Source organism: Carassius gibelio, chromosome B6 (genome assembly GCF_023724105.1).
Source record: "Carassius gibelio isolate Cgi1373 ecotype wild population from Czech Republic chromosome B6, carGib1.2-hapl.c, whole genome shotgun sequence".
Taxonomy (NCBI): Eukaryota; Metazoa; Chordata; class Actinopteri; order Cypriniformes; family Cyprinidae; genus Carassius; species Carassius gibelio.
In genome coordinates this window covers 12,941,019-12,959,550 of record NC_068401.1, presented here as the reverse complement: position 1 = coordinate 12,959,550, position 18,532 = coordinate 12,941,019, and the positions used below count along the sequence as shown (strand labels likewise).

General features: G+C 35.0%; 2 protein-coding genes and 1 long non-coding RNA gene across 4 annotated transcripts in view; 2 read left to right on the top strand and 1 right to left on the bottom strand.

Annotated features, from left to right (window-relative positions):
- Positions 1–212: 212 nt before the first annotated feature.
- On the bottom strand, positions 213–7,232 carry ak4 (adenylate kinase 4). 2 transcript variants are annotated; one of them, XM_052559708.1, is made up of 6 exons: positions 7,046–7,232; positions 6,669–6,827; positions 5,370–5,489; positions 4,473–4,645; positions 1,781–1,899; positions 213–1,651 (listed from the first exon to the last, which is right to left on the bottom strand). In XM_052559708.1, exons 2-6 carry the CDS (start codon positions 6,808–6,810, stop codon positions 1,525–1,527), a joined length of 681 nt encoding a protein of 226 aa, XP_052415668.1. In that variant the 5' UTR covers positions 6,811–6,827; positions 7,046–7,232; the 3' UTR covers positions 213–1,524. The 2 variants fall into 2 exon arrangements, with proteins under 2 accessions (XP_052415668.1, XP_052415667.1); XM_052559707.1 differs by having other exon boundaries at positions 7,050–7,216.
- A 966-nt stretch (positions 7,233–8,198) lies between these two features.
- Positions 8,199–9,999, top strand: LOC127960130 (uncharacterized). Its single transcript, XR_008154332.1, has 2 exons — positions 8,199–8,487; positions 9,019–9,999. It is a non-coding gene; the product is annotated as an uncharacterized LOC127960130 (long non-coding RNA).
- Positions 10,000–12,309: 2,310 nt separating this feature from the next.
- jak1 (Janus kinase 1) overlaps positions 12,310–18,532 on the top strand; it is a 34,788-nt gene continuing 28,565 nt past the window's right edge. The window contains exon 1 of the mRNA XM_052559705.1: positions 12,310–12,555. The gene's annotated coding sequence lies outside the window, so the exon portion shown is untranslated. The remainder of the gene's footprint in view (positions 12,556–18,532) is intronic.

The window sequence follows — 18,532 nt, the reverse complement described above, 5'->3', positions numbered from 1 at the left end:
TGTGTGTTCCATTATCAATTCGTTTACTGAATTGTTGACATTAGCGGTTTATTTTAATTAACGTTACTATTATTATGTTATGTGTATTGTTTATGTGTTGTGAATACGTTTTTATGTGAATTATACCACTTGTGGAGGTCCAAAGACAAATTCCTGTGAAAATTAATAAGAATTCAATTTTTCAACTTTCAACCAAAAGACTGCATTCAAAATTTCTGCGAAAATACGTTTATTTTCTTTGGAAAAAAGGAAATCTCAAGCGTGTAAATTCTTGTACAGTTGTATGTGGTATTGCACAACAAGAAGCTGATATTTTGTGTGTTTTCTCCGTCTTGTCCGATATGTAAGACTGGCATAGACTGAAACAGAAAATGGGAGAGAGAACAGGAAGCAAGAAAGAATAAAAGAAAAATAAACAGAGAGAAATTAAGATAGGCTGATAACTATAAAGTCATGTGTTCCTACCACTCCTTCAGCTTGTTCCAGGGTAAAACATTTTTAATCTAATTGTAATTTAATCTGTGGCTTTTGATCAAGTCTGTGCTTTAATCTTCAGCATAAAAAATAAATCGCTGTTGTTCTGGCTGAACAGTCACAGTTAACCCCATTAGATTATTTTCTATCAACGGCTCTCCCAGATATAGCTTTTAAAAATGCAATGCTGAACAGTATTTACGAAAGAAGTCTATGTTTAAAGATTATCTGATATGGTACAGTATTGTTTTATCACATTCTACTTAAATATTGCCATTGCTAAAAGTGTTACTCATATATTGGTTTGACTTTTAATAATAATAATAATAATTCATTACATTTATATAGCGCTTTTCTAGGCACTCAAAGTGCTTACATAGTCAGGGGGTATCTCCTCATCCACCACCACCACACAGTTAAACATCCTATCAATGTAGTTCAAAGAATAAAGCCTGGTCTTCAGAATAGGGCCTATCTGGCATATTTGGATTACAGAGCTTGTATAACACATAAAAATAATTATAGCATTTTTTATGGTATATAGAAGAATGGTAACACTGCTATGAAATATATAAGAAAGGTAAACATCACAGACAGAGAGGATATAAAGTAAAGCCCCTTCAGAAATAATTAAATCTCACTGGAATGCTTGAACAGTTCAGTGTCTCACTCACTTACCCAAGGTCACATGCGTCTACCCTTCACTGATCATATGTGATTTAATCATGTCTATATAAAATTTGTGCAAATCTAGGAACCATTTACACTTTAAGAACTATTGTACTTGTAAGATATAAGTTGAATTTTCCCCCGACTAATTCCCAGATTCCAGCAAATAATAGAAGCAGACAACAAGTTCTTCAAATGTATGAAAACTTTTCAGGAACTGAAATAATCAAAGTTAGTACAATGAATAATACTATACTACAAATGGACAGTTGCGACGATAAAAATGCATGGAATCTTTGGAAACCAAATGTGGTCAATCAACTATTCCTCTGAGAGGAGGCCACCCTGTTGTCTTTGATTTGAGACTGTCAGATGATTCCCTCAGTGAGTTGAAGCACATCGAGCATCTGATTGGATGGCGGGGATCTTTGTGCTGAGAAGTGTGCTGATGTTCGGCCAGATCAGATCCGTCTCTGTGTCTGAGAATGTGTACAGGATGCCTTTAGCCCTTTAACATAGAATTACAATGCTTTTTAGTAAACGGGGGCACAAGGTTTTTGAATCAGAGTTACAGAAAGACATTACAATCACACTGGTTGAGATTTGGTGAGACTCAAAATGTGAGGTCATTCCTTACTTATAAAAGTCTATGACAGGTTTGGCAACATCTTTGTAGTGTCTCAGTCTGGCCACCAGGGCTTCGGGTCTGTCGTCCTCCTGTTGAATCAATGGCTCTCCTGTGATGTCATCTATCCCCTGTAAACACAACAGATATTAGCAAAACTGTTATGATTTGATTGTGTATGTTGACATTTATTTTTTTATCCAGAGCAATTTACAAATGAGGAATGCAACAAGTGATTAATCATAAGAGGGCAATAACGTTACGCTAGCAATACAAAGTTTCATACATTGCCCAGAACAGTACAAGCTACAAGAAATATGTGTAATGTATAATAACAGTAAACGCATAGGACAGTATTTTTTAACGTCAGTAGGGTGCAGTTAAAGGAATAGTTCACCCAAATCCGAAAATTTGCTCAGTGTACTCACCCTCAGACCATTTACGATGTAGATGAATTTATGTCTTCATCAGAAAAGATTTGGAGAAGTTTAGCATTACATCAGTTGCTAACCAATTGATTATCTGCACTGAGATTTCACTTTAAGAATGAGGGTTCAAAGAGCTGATAAAAACTAAATCGCAATAATCCACAAGTAATTCATTTAATTGCAGTGCATGTTTGTAAGAAACAAACAGCAACTTAACTTTAAACCATCACTTCTTGATAAAATGCCGGTCCATAATCCATAATATAGTTTCCTCCAGGGGCCTGTTCTTCGTACGTCGCTAACTCAGTTAGCTGGATTTGAATCTTGTCGATTTGGCGTGATCTTGGATCGTTTGGTTCTTCGAAGCTCATCCCGGAGCTGCTGTCATAGCAACAGGTCCGTAAGCTTAAACCTGCTCGGCAGCAGGCTTATTTCATGTAAACAGGATTAGATCGCTTCTTTTCAACCAGAACTGATACTCAAAATATGTCTGCTACCACTGCTACTTATTACAAGAGTATCATACTGATCCAGGGACAATAATTTAAAATAATAATCATTAAATTTTTTTTAAAAAATAATATAAAAATGCTGTGTATTCCATAACAGCCTACTATAGACACAGCCAGTTTTACTCACTGAAATATTTATTTGTCTATTATCTGTTTCATGTATCTATTATAACATTTATGTAGTTTTGTTTGCTTGGCTGTTTCCTTATAAAAGTCCAGAAATTTGTCAAGTTTTTCGTCAGGTGTCGTTTTAAATTATATGACATCATTACATTGGCGTCTTGCCACCAGCCAATCGCTGCACTGCTGATCATGGTTTTCGAGTATCGATACATATCCCCTTTTAAGCCAACACATGAATTATCTCCGATAACTCAATCCAGCGATACTTATCATACACAACAGGTGTGTTCGAAGAACCCAATTAGCCGGATCAGGATTAGCACGATGATATCATCTTGGATGTGTCGTTTGATCTCGGATGTAATAAGCGACGTACGAAGAACGGGCCCCAGTGCAGAAACATCATCCCCGTGGTCCTCTCACCCACCAACATATTTGTTTTGAATTGTTTTTTGGGCTGTTTTCACTTGTGAAAAGGAGAATGACCCATGCATATTTCTCCCCTGATTCAAACAAGACTTCAGGGCAGCTGTGACCTAATGGTTAGAGAGTTACCCGAAGGTTGCTGGTTTGAGTCTCGGGGCTGGCAGGAGTTGTAGATGGTGGGGAGTGAATGAACAGCGCTCTCTTCCACCCTCAATACCCATGGCTGAATTGCCCTTGAGTGAGGCACTGAACCCCCAGTTGCTCCCCGGGCGCTGGATCTATAGCTGCCCACTGCTCCGGGTGTGTGTTCACAGTGTGTTCACTTCTCACTGATGTGTGTGTGTGTGTGTGTGTGTGTGTGTGTGCACTTGGATGGGTTAAATGCAGAGCACCAATTCTGAGTATGGGCTACCATACTTGGCAAATGTCACAACTTTCAATTATTACTTATGAAATATTATGGATAGAGGATTTATATTTTTATTTAACTCTGAAGCAATGGTTTGAAGTTAATTAAAACATCTTAATTAGTCTATTACAAACACCCAGTCTTTTACATCACTGGATGTTAATTAATGGCCTGGAAGTGGAAACATGGATTACTTGTGGATTACTGTGATGTTTTTATCAGCCAGGGTTTAGATCCAACCCTGCTTCAAAAGACCTGGTTGTAATTTTGAAGTAATTTCAAAGAACTTTATTAACTGGTTCAGGGGTCTCCTATGCAGAAGCATTTTCTGTAACAGTTGCAGATTACAAGGTTTTACAATGCATTTCTGCATTTCAATACATTTACAATGTATTTTCCATTGCATCTAAATGTTTGCTCCTTAGAATCCAGGAATAGGAATGAGTTTTGTTTTTTGCAGAAACAATGATATAAGAGAACCTACTAAATTTCTGCTATTTTAATGTTACTATGTATCCAGTTAACAAAAATATGTTCTTAAAATTGTTTTGCTAACTGTCATTTAACAAATGTTTAGGTTATATGAATGTTGAGGGAACATTATAGCAAATTTAATTTTGAATAGTTTCTGGCGGTTCAGAAAAAAAATGTATGATCAATGTATAAATAAAATTTTTATGCTAGCATTTTGAGAATATTATTAAAACCCAGATAACAAAAAGACATTCTGTTACCGTTACTCAAAAAATATTATTTTAACTTTGGGAGAATCTTGACAAAGTTAGCTGAAAGACTAAAATGTTCACCTGGACGCGGGGAGGATTGAAGCACATGTTGTACACTCTGCCACTGGGTGGATGTATCCATCGATGTCGCAGCCTTTCCTTCAGCGTTTCCAAAGGAATGTTGAGATTGATGGCTACATCCAGATCACAGGCACTGTACAGGGCTTCAGCCTGAGCTAGTGTTCGAGGGAAACCTGGAAAGGGAGTGCACAAGATGACTTCAAATGCAGGCCAAAATGGATTATTCACATGAGTAATTACATTTCCTTTCTTATTCGATTATAACATTTTACAATATAAGCTTTCGGTTATAAAATAGTATTTTGAAATGTCACTTTAGTTGCAATGTGTAGTTTCGCAACTATACATAAATGTCAGTGTTGCAATTTTACATCCTTATTTTGTGCAGGGTATAACACTGTTTTACTTTCATTATTTATAACTGAGTGTAGTTAATTTTCTGTTAGTCTACTTCAATATTAAGCTTTAGGATTAGTCTTTCATCTTTAATGTTTAAAGTCCTGCAGTAAAGGATCACTAGTTTTACTCCATGTAGCAAGAATATTTAAACCTGTTTTGTAGGTCACGCTGCACATCTTTTCAGTCAATGTTTGATATCCTATCATTCTATTTTAGGAGCTTGGACTTTCTAAGCTAGCATCGGTTACATCTTGACTTTCTGGTCTCACAAATCGGTAATCAGTTATAGTTCAAATGGAAATAGGCAATAAAAGATAAGACATTTTCAATACTCCTACTTCCTAACACTACAGACTGTTTTGAGTTTCAGTTGAATGAAGAAATGAAAGTTCCCTAACAAAGTTCCCCCTAAAGAGATTAAGCTTTAGCTAAGTCTTCAACAAATAAAAAAATATTATAGCAAAAAGATCAAGTATTAAATGGGATTTACCACCATACCATCCAACAACCAGCTGTATTTGGTCATCTCCTCCAATCTAGGCAGCATTAGACGTGTCATGACATGGTCTGGAACCAGCAGTCCTTTTTTTATATACGTCTTGGCTTGAATACCAGCCTCTGCAGAGACGACAATGAATGGAACACACATCTTCCATACTAATCATCAAACCTGTGGCTTTACAGTGCACATATCTTTAATAAGCTGCTTTCTATGACGTTTCTTCAAGAATGGAAGCTAATAAGATTTTAATATATTTTTTTCTACTTATGTTCCTATTTTAAAATGCCCACATAAACTTTAACTGAGACTAATCAATTACTAATCATATGATTTTAACCAGCAACTAGAGTGTTAATCATATACAGGTGCATCTCAGTAAATTAGAATGTCCTGGAAAAGTTCATTTATTTCAGTAATTCAGCTCAAATTGTGAAACTTGTGTATTAAATAAATTCAGCGCACACAGACTGAAGAAGTTTAAGTCTTTGGTTCTTTTAATTGTGATGATTTGTGTTATTAAGATGCACATGTAATAGATCGGAACAGTCACATGAGAGTTTTGAGACACTGACACCCAATAATTCTATTTAGAATTTTAACTACAAGCATAAAAATAATAAAATATGATAAGGGTCCAAATGTCACTACACAAATTACAACCTTACAACTATTGATTATTAGTGTATTTCTTTGGCTTTCAAAGTCTAATGCACAAATACATTTAGAATGAATGGGAAAAATGTGTTAATGCAAAAATTTACAGAAGTCTTATTTTTCTCTTAAAAAAAAGGTACATTCTTTTTTAATCTAAGGCTTTATACTAAAAGGATTTGCCAACTATGATAACTTTACTGAGCATGAATAAAAAGTTTACTCTAAGTTATGTGTTAATTAGTATACAATATGTTGATTAGCGTCACTTTCACACTTTCAAAATAATAAAGGAGGTGAGCATAAAAACAGAAATGTGGAGTAGCATCTTGCCAGCATGGCAACTTTTTAAGGCATTTTTCCCTCACATGAACTCACACATCATGACGCCCTAGGTTATTATTAATCACATATTCCAAACTGGAAGGACCAAATGTTGAAGTAAAACATCGATAAACTCTTAATTTTAACATGTAAAGTACAACAGTGGTTCCGCCCCTTCATATGATCAACGAATCCCTTGTTCAACAGTGGCCGTGTCTCAAAACCTAGCGAGATGCCTATCTAGCATTTGTTAGCATCGACAGGCTTTCCAAAGCTAACCATCGTCAAGGAAATTTTGCACATTTTTGAAGAGCACGTACCAGTTTTCGCAGCGATGTTTTCTCGAACAAAGTCTCCGCTGGATAAATGTTTCAGGCCGAAACTGTGCGCGATCCTCTCCGATATGGTCCCCTTCCCCGAGCCTGGCGGACCCATGATAACAGCCCGGAATAACTTGGACATTTTCTCAATGAACTGCCCTGTTTACAACAAACGAGTCCAGCATTACACGTGAAATCATGCAACTCGTGCACTGATTTAATGCAGTACGCGACGTAGTGCGCGTTTGCATTACAATTCCGATTTTACAGCTCTGTTAACAGATTTTCAGTGCAGAATGAGGGGTGGGGACATGTAACATCAAATAATGCATACAAAACGAAGCGAGTTATAGGTCAAAAACAACAAACAAACTTACCTACCCAACAGAATACTGTACTATTAAACTCTTATTTCCACGGTGAAATTGGAGCCCGTTGTCACTGTTCATTAAACCTGAGCACAGTGAGCAGCCTTTCGCTGATGCACCGCCTACTGCTCGCTCTTTATGTGGACGTGAGCGTCTCCTCTCTGCAAATGAACGGAGGAGAAACATAAACGCCCTATTTTAAAAGCCTCTGGTACAGCATCGCCCTTTTGGAAAAATATGCACAAGCTGAAACGTCACCGCATAGGAGTCTGGTCGTTGTAGTATTTAGCATAAAAATCCTAAACACTACAAGCACAATATTTTGTAATATAGGCTAATATGTATATTTACAACTAAGTGATAAATAATGACAGGTTTACTGTTATGGTAGGTTTGCTGACATATATCCAACTTTCAGTTTCATAATATGCTTTTTCGGAGAGTCAAAGACATGACTAATATTTAGCAAGAGCTTCTTTCCAGAAGAAAATGGAAGATTTTAGTGCGTCCCAATTTGCGCACTTGTGCACAGTATGTCCAATTTTATTTAAAGAAACGCATTTCAAATGACCGAATGATGCACACATTCAACATAAAAAAAAGTTTAAACTCTTATAATATTCCATATTTTATCTGACAAAATAACCTTAAATACATTTCAAACACTACAGGATATACTAGGCTACAGTAAGTGCGCATTATCTTTCGGAACACGGCTATTGTTCTCTTCACATGCTACAAACTGTCAACACATGGGCAAAACTGGTGTCCCTGTCTGATTTGATTTAGGACATGGTAAGTTTGTTGACTGTGATGCATGTGCGCAAATTGGGCTGCAAAATCTTTTACCTTTTTTTTTTTTTTTACCTTTTCTTAAATACTAAAACACACACAAAACAACTTTGATGTAAACTGACATATTTCATATTCATTTATCACTTCAACGTCTAGTTGTTGTTATTATTGAATAACAAAACTAATCGGTTAAAATTTTTTTTCTATTGATACTTGTTTCTGACAAAAAAAGTTTAAAAACAAGCTGTTATGTCATCGTTACATCAAAAAATCCTCAGGAAATATTTCACATAGGTAGGCTTTGGAGACAAAAAGGTTAAACCCCCCGATATAGTCAGCTATTAATCCACATGGCAAACATTTATTTCCGAGGTGCCTTACGGTGGCGTCAGAAGATAAGACATATTAAACGCAGTTCACCTCGGCTATGCAATGTCAGAATCGGTCGACTTTTTAAACCTGATAGGAGTCATTCTGCACTAAAGAAAGTGGTGAACTTTGAGCGTCGGGACCCGGAAGCGTGTTATTTTATTGTCACATGGCTTGAAGATTTCAATAACAACAAAAAATGGCGACAATCACGTTGTTCGCTGTAAGGCTTGCTGCGTCATTAAAAATATTCACGTAAACAAGGGAGTTCAGCGTTGAAAATGCAGGTACGTACTTTTGTAGTCGGTAAGACAGTACATATGTTTAACTGTGATGGTATTATTATATTAATGTTTTCACGTTAGAAGTATGTGGTGTTTGTTTTTGCCATGAGAGGGGTGTGTGCGCGCGCTGTTGGGCGTTAGCGCGCATCAGTACAGCTCAAAAATATCAGACAAATAAACCAATCTATTTAGCAAGTGAAGCAACTGTTATAGATGCAGAATATTTACAATAGTTGTTGTGATATTATATGACGTATATCATGTAATGCCGTTTCGTATAATAACTTATTTATAATTGATTATAGACCTCATGACGTTCTAACAGGCTTATTGCTCAAACACGTATTGTATTCATGTAGAGTTTAATGTATAACTGATATTGCCCGAATGTTCCTAACATAAAGCTTTGTATTTAAAATTGCACTTTTATCAACATTTAACATTTTTCTATAAGAAGTCGCAACACATTATAACCGCTTATGTATTCCCGTTTTAACCCATTGAAATGATTTTCTTCCTTTTCCCCCGAAACAGCCGCTAAAGGAATATTACGCAGATGTTTTTTCATAATTTGGCAGGCGTTTCCACCGTCCTGAGATGGCAAACACGACGCGCTGATGGAGTTGTTTACAAGAAGAGATTCACACGGAGGGCGGGGATGTTGTGGGCGGGGCCTTTGGGATGATGTGGGAGGAGCCAAGCGCTTGCCAAATACAAGAACAGATTATAAAAGGTGGAGTCAGAGTTACCATAACAAGTGTGTCGTCACAGTATGAATAATTAAAGCTCAAAACGAAGGTATCGAATCTCCTGCTCTCAGATAGGCATTTGACATCTAATGCGGTGTATCCAATGAAAATATGGCATGAAGTCCAATATTGATATTATATTATTTCTGCTTTGTACAAGTTGTTTAATAATAAAATATTTACATCTACTCATATATATATATATATATATATATATATATATATATATATATATATTATACACACACACACAGATGTTATGTCAAGTTTATTGAGCCTATATTATACATTGATTGTTATATCTTGAAAACAGTAAACATCACACATTGATATATGAAGTCAAAGTTGATATCCCAGAGTGAACATGGACAAGAAGATGTGTGAAGAACGACTGCCCTGGCTCTGCTTGATTTGACAGGCTGCCCTGGTTCAGTTATCACAGTGCTGATGCTGTCCATCTTAAAGGTACAGTACTGTGATAACTGAAGGATGGCTGCCATCTTGACATCTAGCCTCACAAAAATATTTTTTTTACAGGTGAAAAAGGTAACTAGATAAATGAAATGTATTTTGACATTTTTTTTGGGGGGGGGGGGTTAAAAAAACACACACACTTTAGAATAGATTACTTACATTTCATTCATGTTTTTCCTGTAGATTTAAAATTAAATAAAAAAACAAAAACATTTCAGCTAATGTTTTCTACACTTTCTTCTATGTGTTCTCTGTAACATTTGTTATAATAAATAGTTTTATTTCTATTTCATTTTTTGTTCTTGAGGGTGATTTGTTTTTTATGCATACTGGTATAAACATGAATTATTTATCTGTTTACTTTAAGTATAAGGAATTATCTGTTTAAATGTTTTTGGCACAGAAATGTCATTTTCAAATATACACTTATAATCAAACTTTGCACACACTTTAGTTTCTATGTTTTTCAAAGACTACAAAAAGTTACTACAACATTAGCTTTACAGCATCCTTATTTATTATTCAAATTGTGCAAATATTAGTAGGAATGGGAAAAGATTTCCAATCCCTACATACAATAACATTTGTTTTAGGGCAACTTGTTCTACATAAAAAATACAAAAAAGAAAAGATGTTTACTTGCATAAAACACTTTGAAAACCACTCAAATAAAAGTTTTAAAAATAATATATGCTTTTTCTGTGTCTATAAATTTGGGCTGATTGGTGATGTTATACATTTAAAAGCCATGAAGGGAAAGACTTGATGGCCAAAACCTAAAGCATTCGGAGTCTCAGAAAATCTCAAAATGTCATTTAAAATTGTTTCAGCAGAGAAAGAAATGTAAATTTTCAGTTCTAGAAGATTATATTAAATAATTGTTATATATAATATATATCAAAGCTTATGTTCAAAACATCTGGATACACACCATGAAAGTTTAAAATATATAGTATAATAAATGTATTCTTCCTTTTTATACATAAATACAGAAATGTACACATGCTGTTAATAAAATAGACCCAGGCATTATACTCTGTCACTTGCCCCATGTTACACCACCCCTTTTAACTCTGAGTCATCTGAACATTTTTAGAATCATACAGCAAAATGATTAAGTGGTAATGTTGTGATTACATGAACATACAATAATACAACTGTATGTTTAAAAAAGTAAAAAAAAAAAAAAACTAAATAAAAAAAGTTTTCTCATCTGAAGAGCTGGGTCTTTTCAGTTTGATGTTTACACCCAAAAAAAATCCTCTTATCTAAATATTAGTTTGTTCCCAGCCACTGCTGAATTTCTGTCTTTCCTCAGATGAAAAACGCATCATAGCTTTAAGATGACTGCTTATGGCAGTGCTGCACGTAGACTCATTACGGACAAATTATAGCCTATGACTCATCCAAAGATAGGGGTTTCCAACTGGACAAACATTTATTTGAGTATCATTATCAACATATATCAACGCATATTTGATATAAATGTGTAATGGTGCAAATAATCATGACATATCTCAAATGGCAACGTTTGTATAGACAAAATTTTATTTATAATATGTACTTATCATTTTTCTCTTATAACATATCAAACTCCAGTACATAGACTCTAATACTGTTTCATATGACTACCCGAACTGTTGAACTTATTGATCTGCCACATTTCTACCAGTGTGCTCTGCAGCCCTCTTGTGAAACTGCAGCCCACAGTTTCTGGCAACTAATGTTGAGGACGGGAAGTCCCTCCCTCGTGGCAGGCTTTAACCTCTTGGTCTTAAAGTCCTAGAGAGGACTTTGTGGTTGCTGGTATCTATTCTAAAACACAGAGACTGCGGGCTACCTACCTGTAAAACGGACACAGCTGCTTTATGGACAAAAAAAAAAAAAAAAAAAAACGTAATGAAATGTAATAGTTCATTAATATATTTTTTATTCAAATATTAATTTCTGTATATAAAATATTTATAAATTATTTATGAATAAATGTATTATTTATGAATCTACTGTTTCACTGTTAGATATATGTGTGTATATATATATACTGTATATATATATATATATATATATATATATATATATATATATATATATATATATATATAACGCAGTAATGTCTTAGCATTACTTCTGGCTGAGAAGCATAGCCTAGTAACAAAGGTTAGTTAGCAGTAATTATTTACTATAATAATATATTATTAATGGTTGAATTGAATCTTCATTCAGTGGGCATCATCCATATTTTTAATGCTTCTGCAATATTTGACTAAAGTCAGAGCTTTAAGATGTATTTTGAAATTATTCTCAAGATGTTAGAATAATTGGTGAAAAAGTATAGGCTATACATTTGATGTTTTGGGCAATTTATGGATTTATGTTTACATCACAGCAATACACAAAGGATTAACATTCAATGCACAAGGCATGCACAATAGTAATTAGTAGAGAGAGAGAGAGAGAGAGAGAGAGAGAGAGAGAGAGCTGTGCTGTAGCCATAACAAAACTCCACTAGCTTACTCAACACCTAAGGGTTAATTCCATTGGCACCGCATTTGATTGACAGCCGGGTGGACCAGTAGGAGGCATGTGACATAAGCTCGTCGTTACCCTATTTTCGGGAATGTGGTCGACGCTTGACAGGAAAGGTTAGTTGATCAAGAAGTCTCAACCACGGTTCGTACCGCTGTGAAGAGAAGTTTGTTTTGGACAAAATTCACGTGAGATAAACGTCTGCTACCCGAGAGCATTTTGGAGTTAAATAACGAGCACTTTACATCAAGAAAATATCAAGAGGAAGTGTTCAGACGTCTGTAATGATCGAAATTAAACGGAAGTAGCTTTGCCAGTCGAGGTAAGGACGAGGGCCGTAACTCTTTACATCCTGACTCTATGTTTGGGGGTCTGGTTGTATGTCTGTCTTTTCTGTTCTTTTCATGTGCGGTGTTAGTAAATATCAAGTTGTTCGACGCTTTGTTGTCAGTTTAATATGTTGATTAAAGTGTTAAAGAAGTAGCTCATTTGAGTCTATAGTGCAGAATCAGTCATATTTGGACTTAAATTGTAGATGTAAATGCAGTTACTTGCAAACTGTTGATTTGAATCTTTGTCTGACTGATAATAACTAATAGTGGATGTTTTAGAGGCTGCTAACTGGGTGTAAAATAATGAAAAGTTGCGCTTTTTTAAATTTATTTTTTATTTTATAAAGCACACTAGCTCCTTATTAAACCTTCGCGATTTTAAGTGGTAAGAAAAATCATTAGCTTTGTTTTTTTGGTGTGTTATTGTTGCTAACTTGCTTAACATTGACACTCATTTTTATGTCTTTCTCATTCTCTGACTGAACAGTAGTTAAATGGTTAAACTTGTTGCTGCTGTGACTGCAGTTTTGTCGATCGAAATTGAACGCTTGTACACTGTTATCACAAGCTATATTTGCTGAACAAAAGTGTTTGGGGTTGCGTTATAGTTGATGCGCTTTGCAGAGATCGACCGATGAGGATCATTTTTTTGTCCATAAATGCTATGTTTATATACACTGCTTATTCCTGAATTTCACAACAGTAAATGTAAACACCATATACTAGAAATACAAACAAATAATACATATTGTTTTTATAAATAACAATATAAGTAAGTTATATTTATGTTGTTTTGGTATTTTATTATTATTTTTTTTTTTTTTTTGTGAGAAATGTGATAACTTGGATGGTGAATATTTTTGAAACTGTAAAACAATGATCAGTCTTTATCTACTGCTGATAATGAACTCTGAGTATGATGGGTGTCAGAACCAATTCAATCATATCACATTCTGTCTAATGGATTAAGCTGTTTAAAACGATTATGGAACTGAGTGATGGCTACTCATAAAAAAAAAAAAAAAAAAAACATCGTTATGTTCCCCACCCCTTATCTGAAGATTTTTGAAGAAAATTGAGAAGTGTTATTCCCACAGAGCCTGCATTAGTAGGGAAACCCATTTAAATTACAGCACTATAGTGACTTATGATTTCATAATCTCATCCCTTAAGATTCTATGTCAGTTTCGTTTTAATTAATCAATAAAACTTTATCAAAAGACATCTATTCAAGTTGAGTATTGATCACTCTATAGCTCTCATCCTGATGTTGGTTAATTAGTCTTTTCAGGAGCCTCTTTAAGATATGATTGGTGTCTGTACAGAAGTGTCAAAATAAAAGATAGAAAAAATTGAAAGCAGATTGTGAAGTGGGTTTAGTCATGAAGTGAGGGCAAAGAGAAATTGCGAGATCTTACCGTGTTCTTTGTGTGGCCATTACTGAACACTGCAAATGGAGTTTCCCTTCAGAATAGTACGTGTTGTACAGTATGGTGTTCTGAAACGGGTTGTGTTACTGTAAACTAACGAGGGCTTCATGACGAGAGCAACCAATAAATGTTTTGAAATATGCCACAAAAAGTATTTAAGTTGCCATAGGCAGTTTTCGGTAAAGAGTATGACACAGTCAAGTTGCATTATTCATTCATACATGTCAAAACATAATAGAAAGAGATATAGCTCTTGTTATAGTAAGCTGCAGAATTAACTGTTTTTATGTGAAAGTAAAATAAAGAAAAATTGAATACTGTTGTAGAGAAATTAAATTAACAATATAGGCCTTGGTGTTTTATCATAAGTTAATGATCAAATAAGGTTCTTGTTTGAAGCTAATGATTTCTTTGAAAGAATGATATAAGAAATGGGATTGTCTACAGTTGTGGAAAATATGTTTATTTATAGATGTTTCATTAAATCATACTGTACCTGATATAATGAATGACATACTTGGGAACATTTAAGAAAAGGTAAACTGTTTATAACTTGTAGAGGGATGCTCTGCAGTTATTATACAGAAAAATAACCCAAAAGCGGTGTGAATTTGATTGCATAAATCAAATTCAAGATAAAAAAAAGACATTGCAGATTATTACATGATCAGGTGAAATAACAAAGACTAGAATACAATTAACCTATGTGATATAAATATGATAACCTTTAACTATTGATATAGAAGTATATCCATGATGAAGGAAGCTGTCGATTAAAACTAAACTTACCTCTGTTTTATGTTCATTTGAAAAAAGGTTTTCATTGCGGTATTTAGTGCCTGCAAACAGGATAAAACAGTTACAGCAGGTTCCCGCACCTACACACATTTGACGCATATACTCAAGCGGTCTACCAGCAGAACAGGCGCAGGGTCTGAAGCAGTGAAGGAACAGTGCTAACCGTGGCTTTATCGGAGTGCGACACGTCAACACCTCAGGAAATGAGGCCACTGTCAAGTAAACAGAAGAATGGCATTGTGAATCGTACCAAAGCAGGTGGAGACAGCTTGCAGGAGAATAGCAAACTTAAACTTTATCCCTTCTCCCATGTTCCCAAGATGAATTAGGACGGCATCTTAGGAAATGAGAAAGCAAACTGGCTTGATTCACAGCAATCTGAAAAGAAGAACTTCTCCTAAAATTTAAGTAAAAACATTAGAAAGGAAAAGGAACTAAATGGAACGCTAGTAACAAACATCTGGAAAGCTTGCCAAGTTTGGCCATTTAACAAGACTGGTCGAGGAATCCAGTAATGGTTCTGTTTTAAGACTAGATATCAGCCAAAACAAAGCTCTGCTTAAAGTCATGAGTGCAGAGAGAAAAACATCAATCACTGATACTGACTGATGGATGCTTATTGAAATGCAAAACCTCTGTACAAATAAGGGTCTGAAGGAGGTTCTTGACCTTTCTAAAATTTCCACTTAATATCTATATTAGCTGAAACTAAAACTAAATATTTATATAAGCTATATATAAGGGATGCACAATTAATCAAATTTCTAATCGCGATTACAATTATGGATGACACAATTACGTAGTAATTACAATTAATCAAAGTCAACTTATGTTATTCTGCACGCTTAAGATATGTTTTTTCTTTCAATATATTATCTCAAAGGTTTTTCCATTGTTTTAATAAATAATATACATTAATAAACATAATTTATAATCGCAATTACAGTTTCAAGGGAATAATCGACAATTATGATTGTTGTCATAATCATGGACTCTACTATATATACATTAGGGATGTCAGTTTCCAATCATTTCCGTGATCAAACGTCGTTAAAATGAATGATCAATTAATCAATTAATCGTTAACCTGCTCTGCATTTAACTCATCCAAAGTGCACACAGCAGTGAACCGCGTGAACACACATTTGGAGCGTTGGGCATCCATTTATGCTGCCGTGCCGGGTAGCAGTTGGGGGTTTGGTGCCTTGCTCAAGAGAGTGCTGTGCATTCACTCTGTCTACCTTCAATTCCTGCCTGCCCGAGACTCGAACTCACAACCTTTGGATTGCGAGTCCTAATCTCTAACCATTAAGCTGTGACTTCCCCAATCAGATTGTAACAGTGCATGTGTGTGTGCATACGAGACGGAGCGAGCGCGGCTTTGGCTATATTTGGAGGTTATTGCTCACGTCTCATTAAACACAAATCCAAATGTTTCCATATTCACAATGTATTTGAATGTTAAGCTATTATTTATAATGTAAGTACTACTAGGCTTGTACTTTACACGTATTCCCCATTATATAGCCTACAGAAAAGATCATCCTCTTTACATGATCAAAAACGTCCTTGGCATAATAGCAAAGTGGATTGCTATACTAAGGTCGTTCTAAAATGACCAGTGTAACCTTTTATATGTTTGGTGGACTGTATTTTATTTTGATAATGAACCGACTCCAATGTAAGTTTGAATTGCTAGAATATGATTGTTGTTTGCGTGAAGGGGCCAGCACAATCGAACAGCTGAGACATAAAAAATATATATTTTTGGAGTTAAGATATAATCTGCAAAAGGGTCTACTTTTATTTGTGCACACTCACAATAAAAACAGAAGATTTTTTTGTCTTGTAAAATAAAACAAACAAACCGAATGCGTGTTGTCATCCTTTCTGTGAACTTGTTTATGGAGCACCGCAATACACGTCTGTTTTAAATCCGTTATCTTTATTAAATCTGATATATTTCACACACACACACACACACACACATATAGCCTATATACAGTGCCCTCTATAAGTATTGGAACAGTAAAGACAACATTGTTCTGTTTGCTGTGAAGTCAAGAAACCTATAAATATGATTAAAAGATGATTATGAGACAAAACTACAGTATCACATTTTATTATTGTGTGATTCAACACAAAGATGTTTTACCAGCTAAGAAGACTTTAGAGTTTCATCTCCATATCTGATGTGAGAATGAGTACTGAAACAGTTGCCTCACAGGTTTCTAAGTGTTCAGCTGTGCCCTGTTGCATTGATTCTTCAGATATTAAAAGCAGGGAATGTGTCTTATCAGTTATATCCATTGCTTTGTAATCTAAGTAATTCGACGATGACACACACAAACCAAGATGAAGACTAGGAAGCCTACTCTGAAAGAAAAGCAAGCAATTTGGATGCTTATAGAGAAGATGAAGTCATTTAGAACTATAGGAAAAACAAAGGGCATGGAGAAATCAAGAGTTTGGAAACTACCGGTGACATCAGTAAACCAACGACAACCTGATCAGCTGAGAAAAACAACAGTAGCTGATGACAGATAAAAATCATAAAAGATGAGAAAATGAACCCTAAAATCACCATCAACCTCCAGAAAGCTGGGGTGATGCTCTGTCAATCTACAGTCCGCAGGAGAATTTGACACAGAATTACAGAAGATACACAGCAAGACGCAAACCTCTGATCAGCACCAAAAATAGAAAGACAAGATCTTTCACAAATGTGAGCCAGTGGAGTTTTGGAACTGAGTTGATGGACCGATGAGACAAAGATTAACCTTTATCTAAGTGATTGGAAAGCAAAAGTTTGGAGAAAAAAGGGAAATGCAAATACAAGCTCATCTGTAAAGCTTGGTAGAGGTGGTGTCATGGCATGGACATTCATGGCTATCTCTAGAACAGGACCTCTTCATTTCAATGATGACTTTATGTATGATGGCAGTAGCAGAATGAATTTGGAAGGGTACAAAATCATCTTGGCTACCAGTATTCAAGAAAATGCCACCAAACTCATTAGAAAGCACTTCATATTGGATCAGGACAATGACCCAGAACACCTTGCCAGTTCAGACAAGGACTTTATCAGGGCAAAGAAATGTAAAGGCTTAGATTGCCCAAATCAATCTCCAGATTTAAATCTGATTGATCATTAATTTTACCATCTGTAGAGGAGACTAAAGACAAACTCCCAAAAACAAGCAACAGTTGGAATTGGCTGCATTAAAGGCTGTGGAGAAGCATTTCAAAGCATAAGACCAAGAGTCTGGTGATGTCTATGGGTTGCAGACTCACTGCTCTGATTGCATGCAAGGGATCTGCAACTAAATATTAGCTTTTAATCTTTTACATCTCCCTTAAATTAAACTGTTATATTTATGCTCACAATACTTATGCTCACATCAAATAGTGGGATGAACTCAAAGTGCTGTCCTTTTTTATTTGGTAAAGCATGTATGTCAAAAGAAAAAAAAAAAAAAGTGACATTCTAGTAGTTTTGTCGCATATTCATCTTTTAATCATATTTGCAAATGTCGAGAGTCCACAGCAGAGAAAGCAATTTTATCTTTACTGTTCCAATACTTATGGAGGACACTGTAGAGGTTAATCGACTATTATCGCTTTACTCAATTGAAAAAAAAAAGTTATTTCCTATTCATTTTTTAAATTAGGTTTTGCATTTTTTTGTTGCTATTTTTTATTATAATTATACATTAATATATATTAATATATTTAGTTT

Coding starts and splice junctions, on each gene's coding strand:
- ak4 (XM_052559708.1), bottom strand. CDS start 6,810: ATGTCCAAGTTATTCCGGGCTGTTATCATGGGTCCGCCAGGCTCGGGG. Junction 5,490..6,668: donor AAACATCGCTGCGAAAACTG/GTACGTGCTCTT, acceptor TCGTCTCTGCAG/AGGCTGGTATTCAAGCCAAG. Junction 1,900..4,472: donor TCAATCCTCCCCGCGTCCAG/GTGAACATTTTA, acceptor TTGTGTTTACAG/GGGATAGATGACATCACAGG.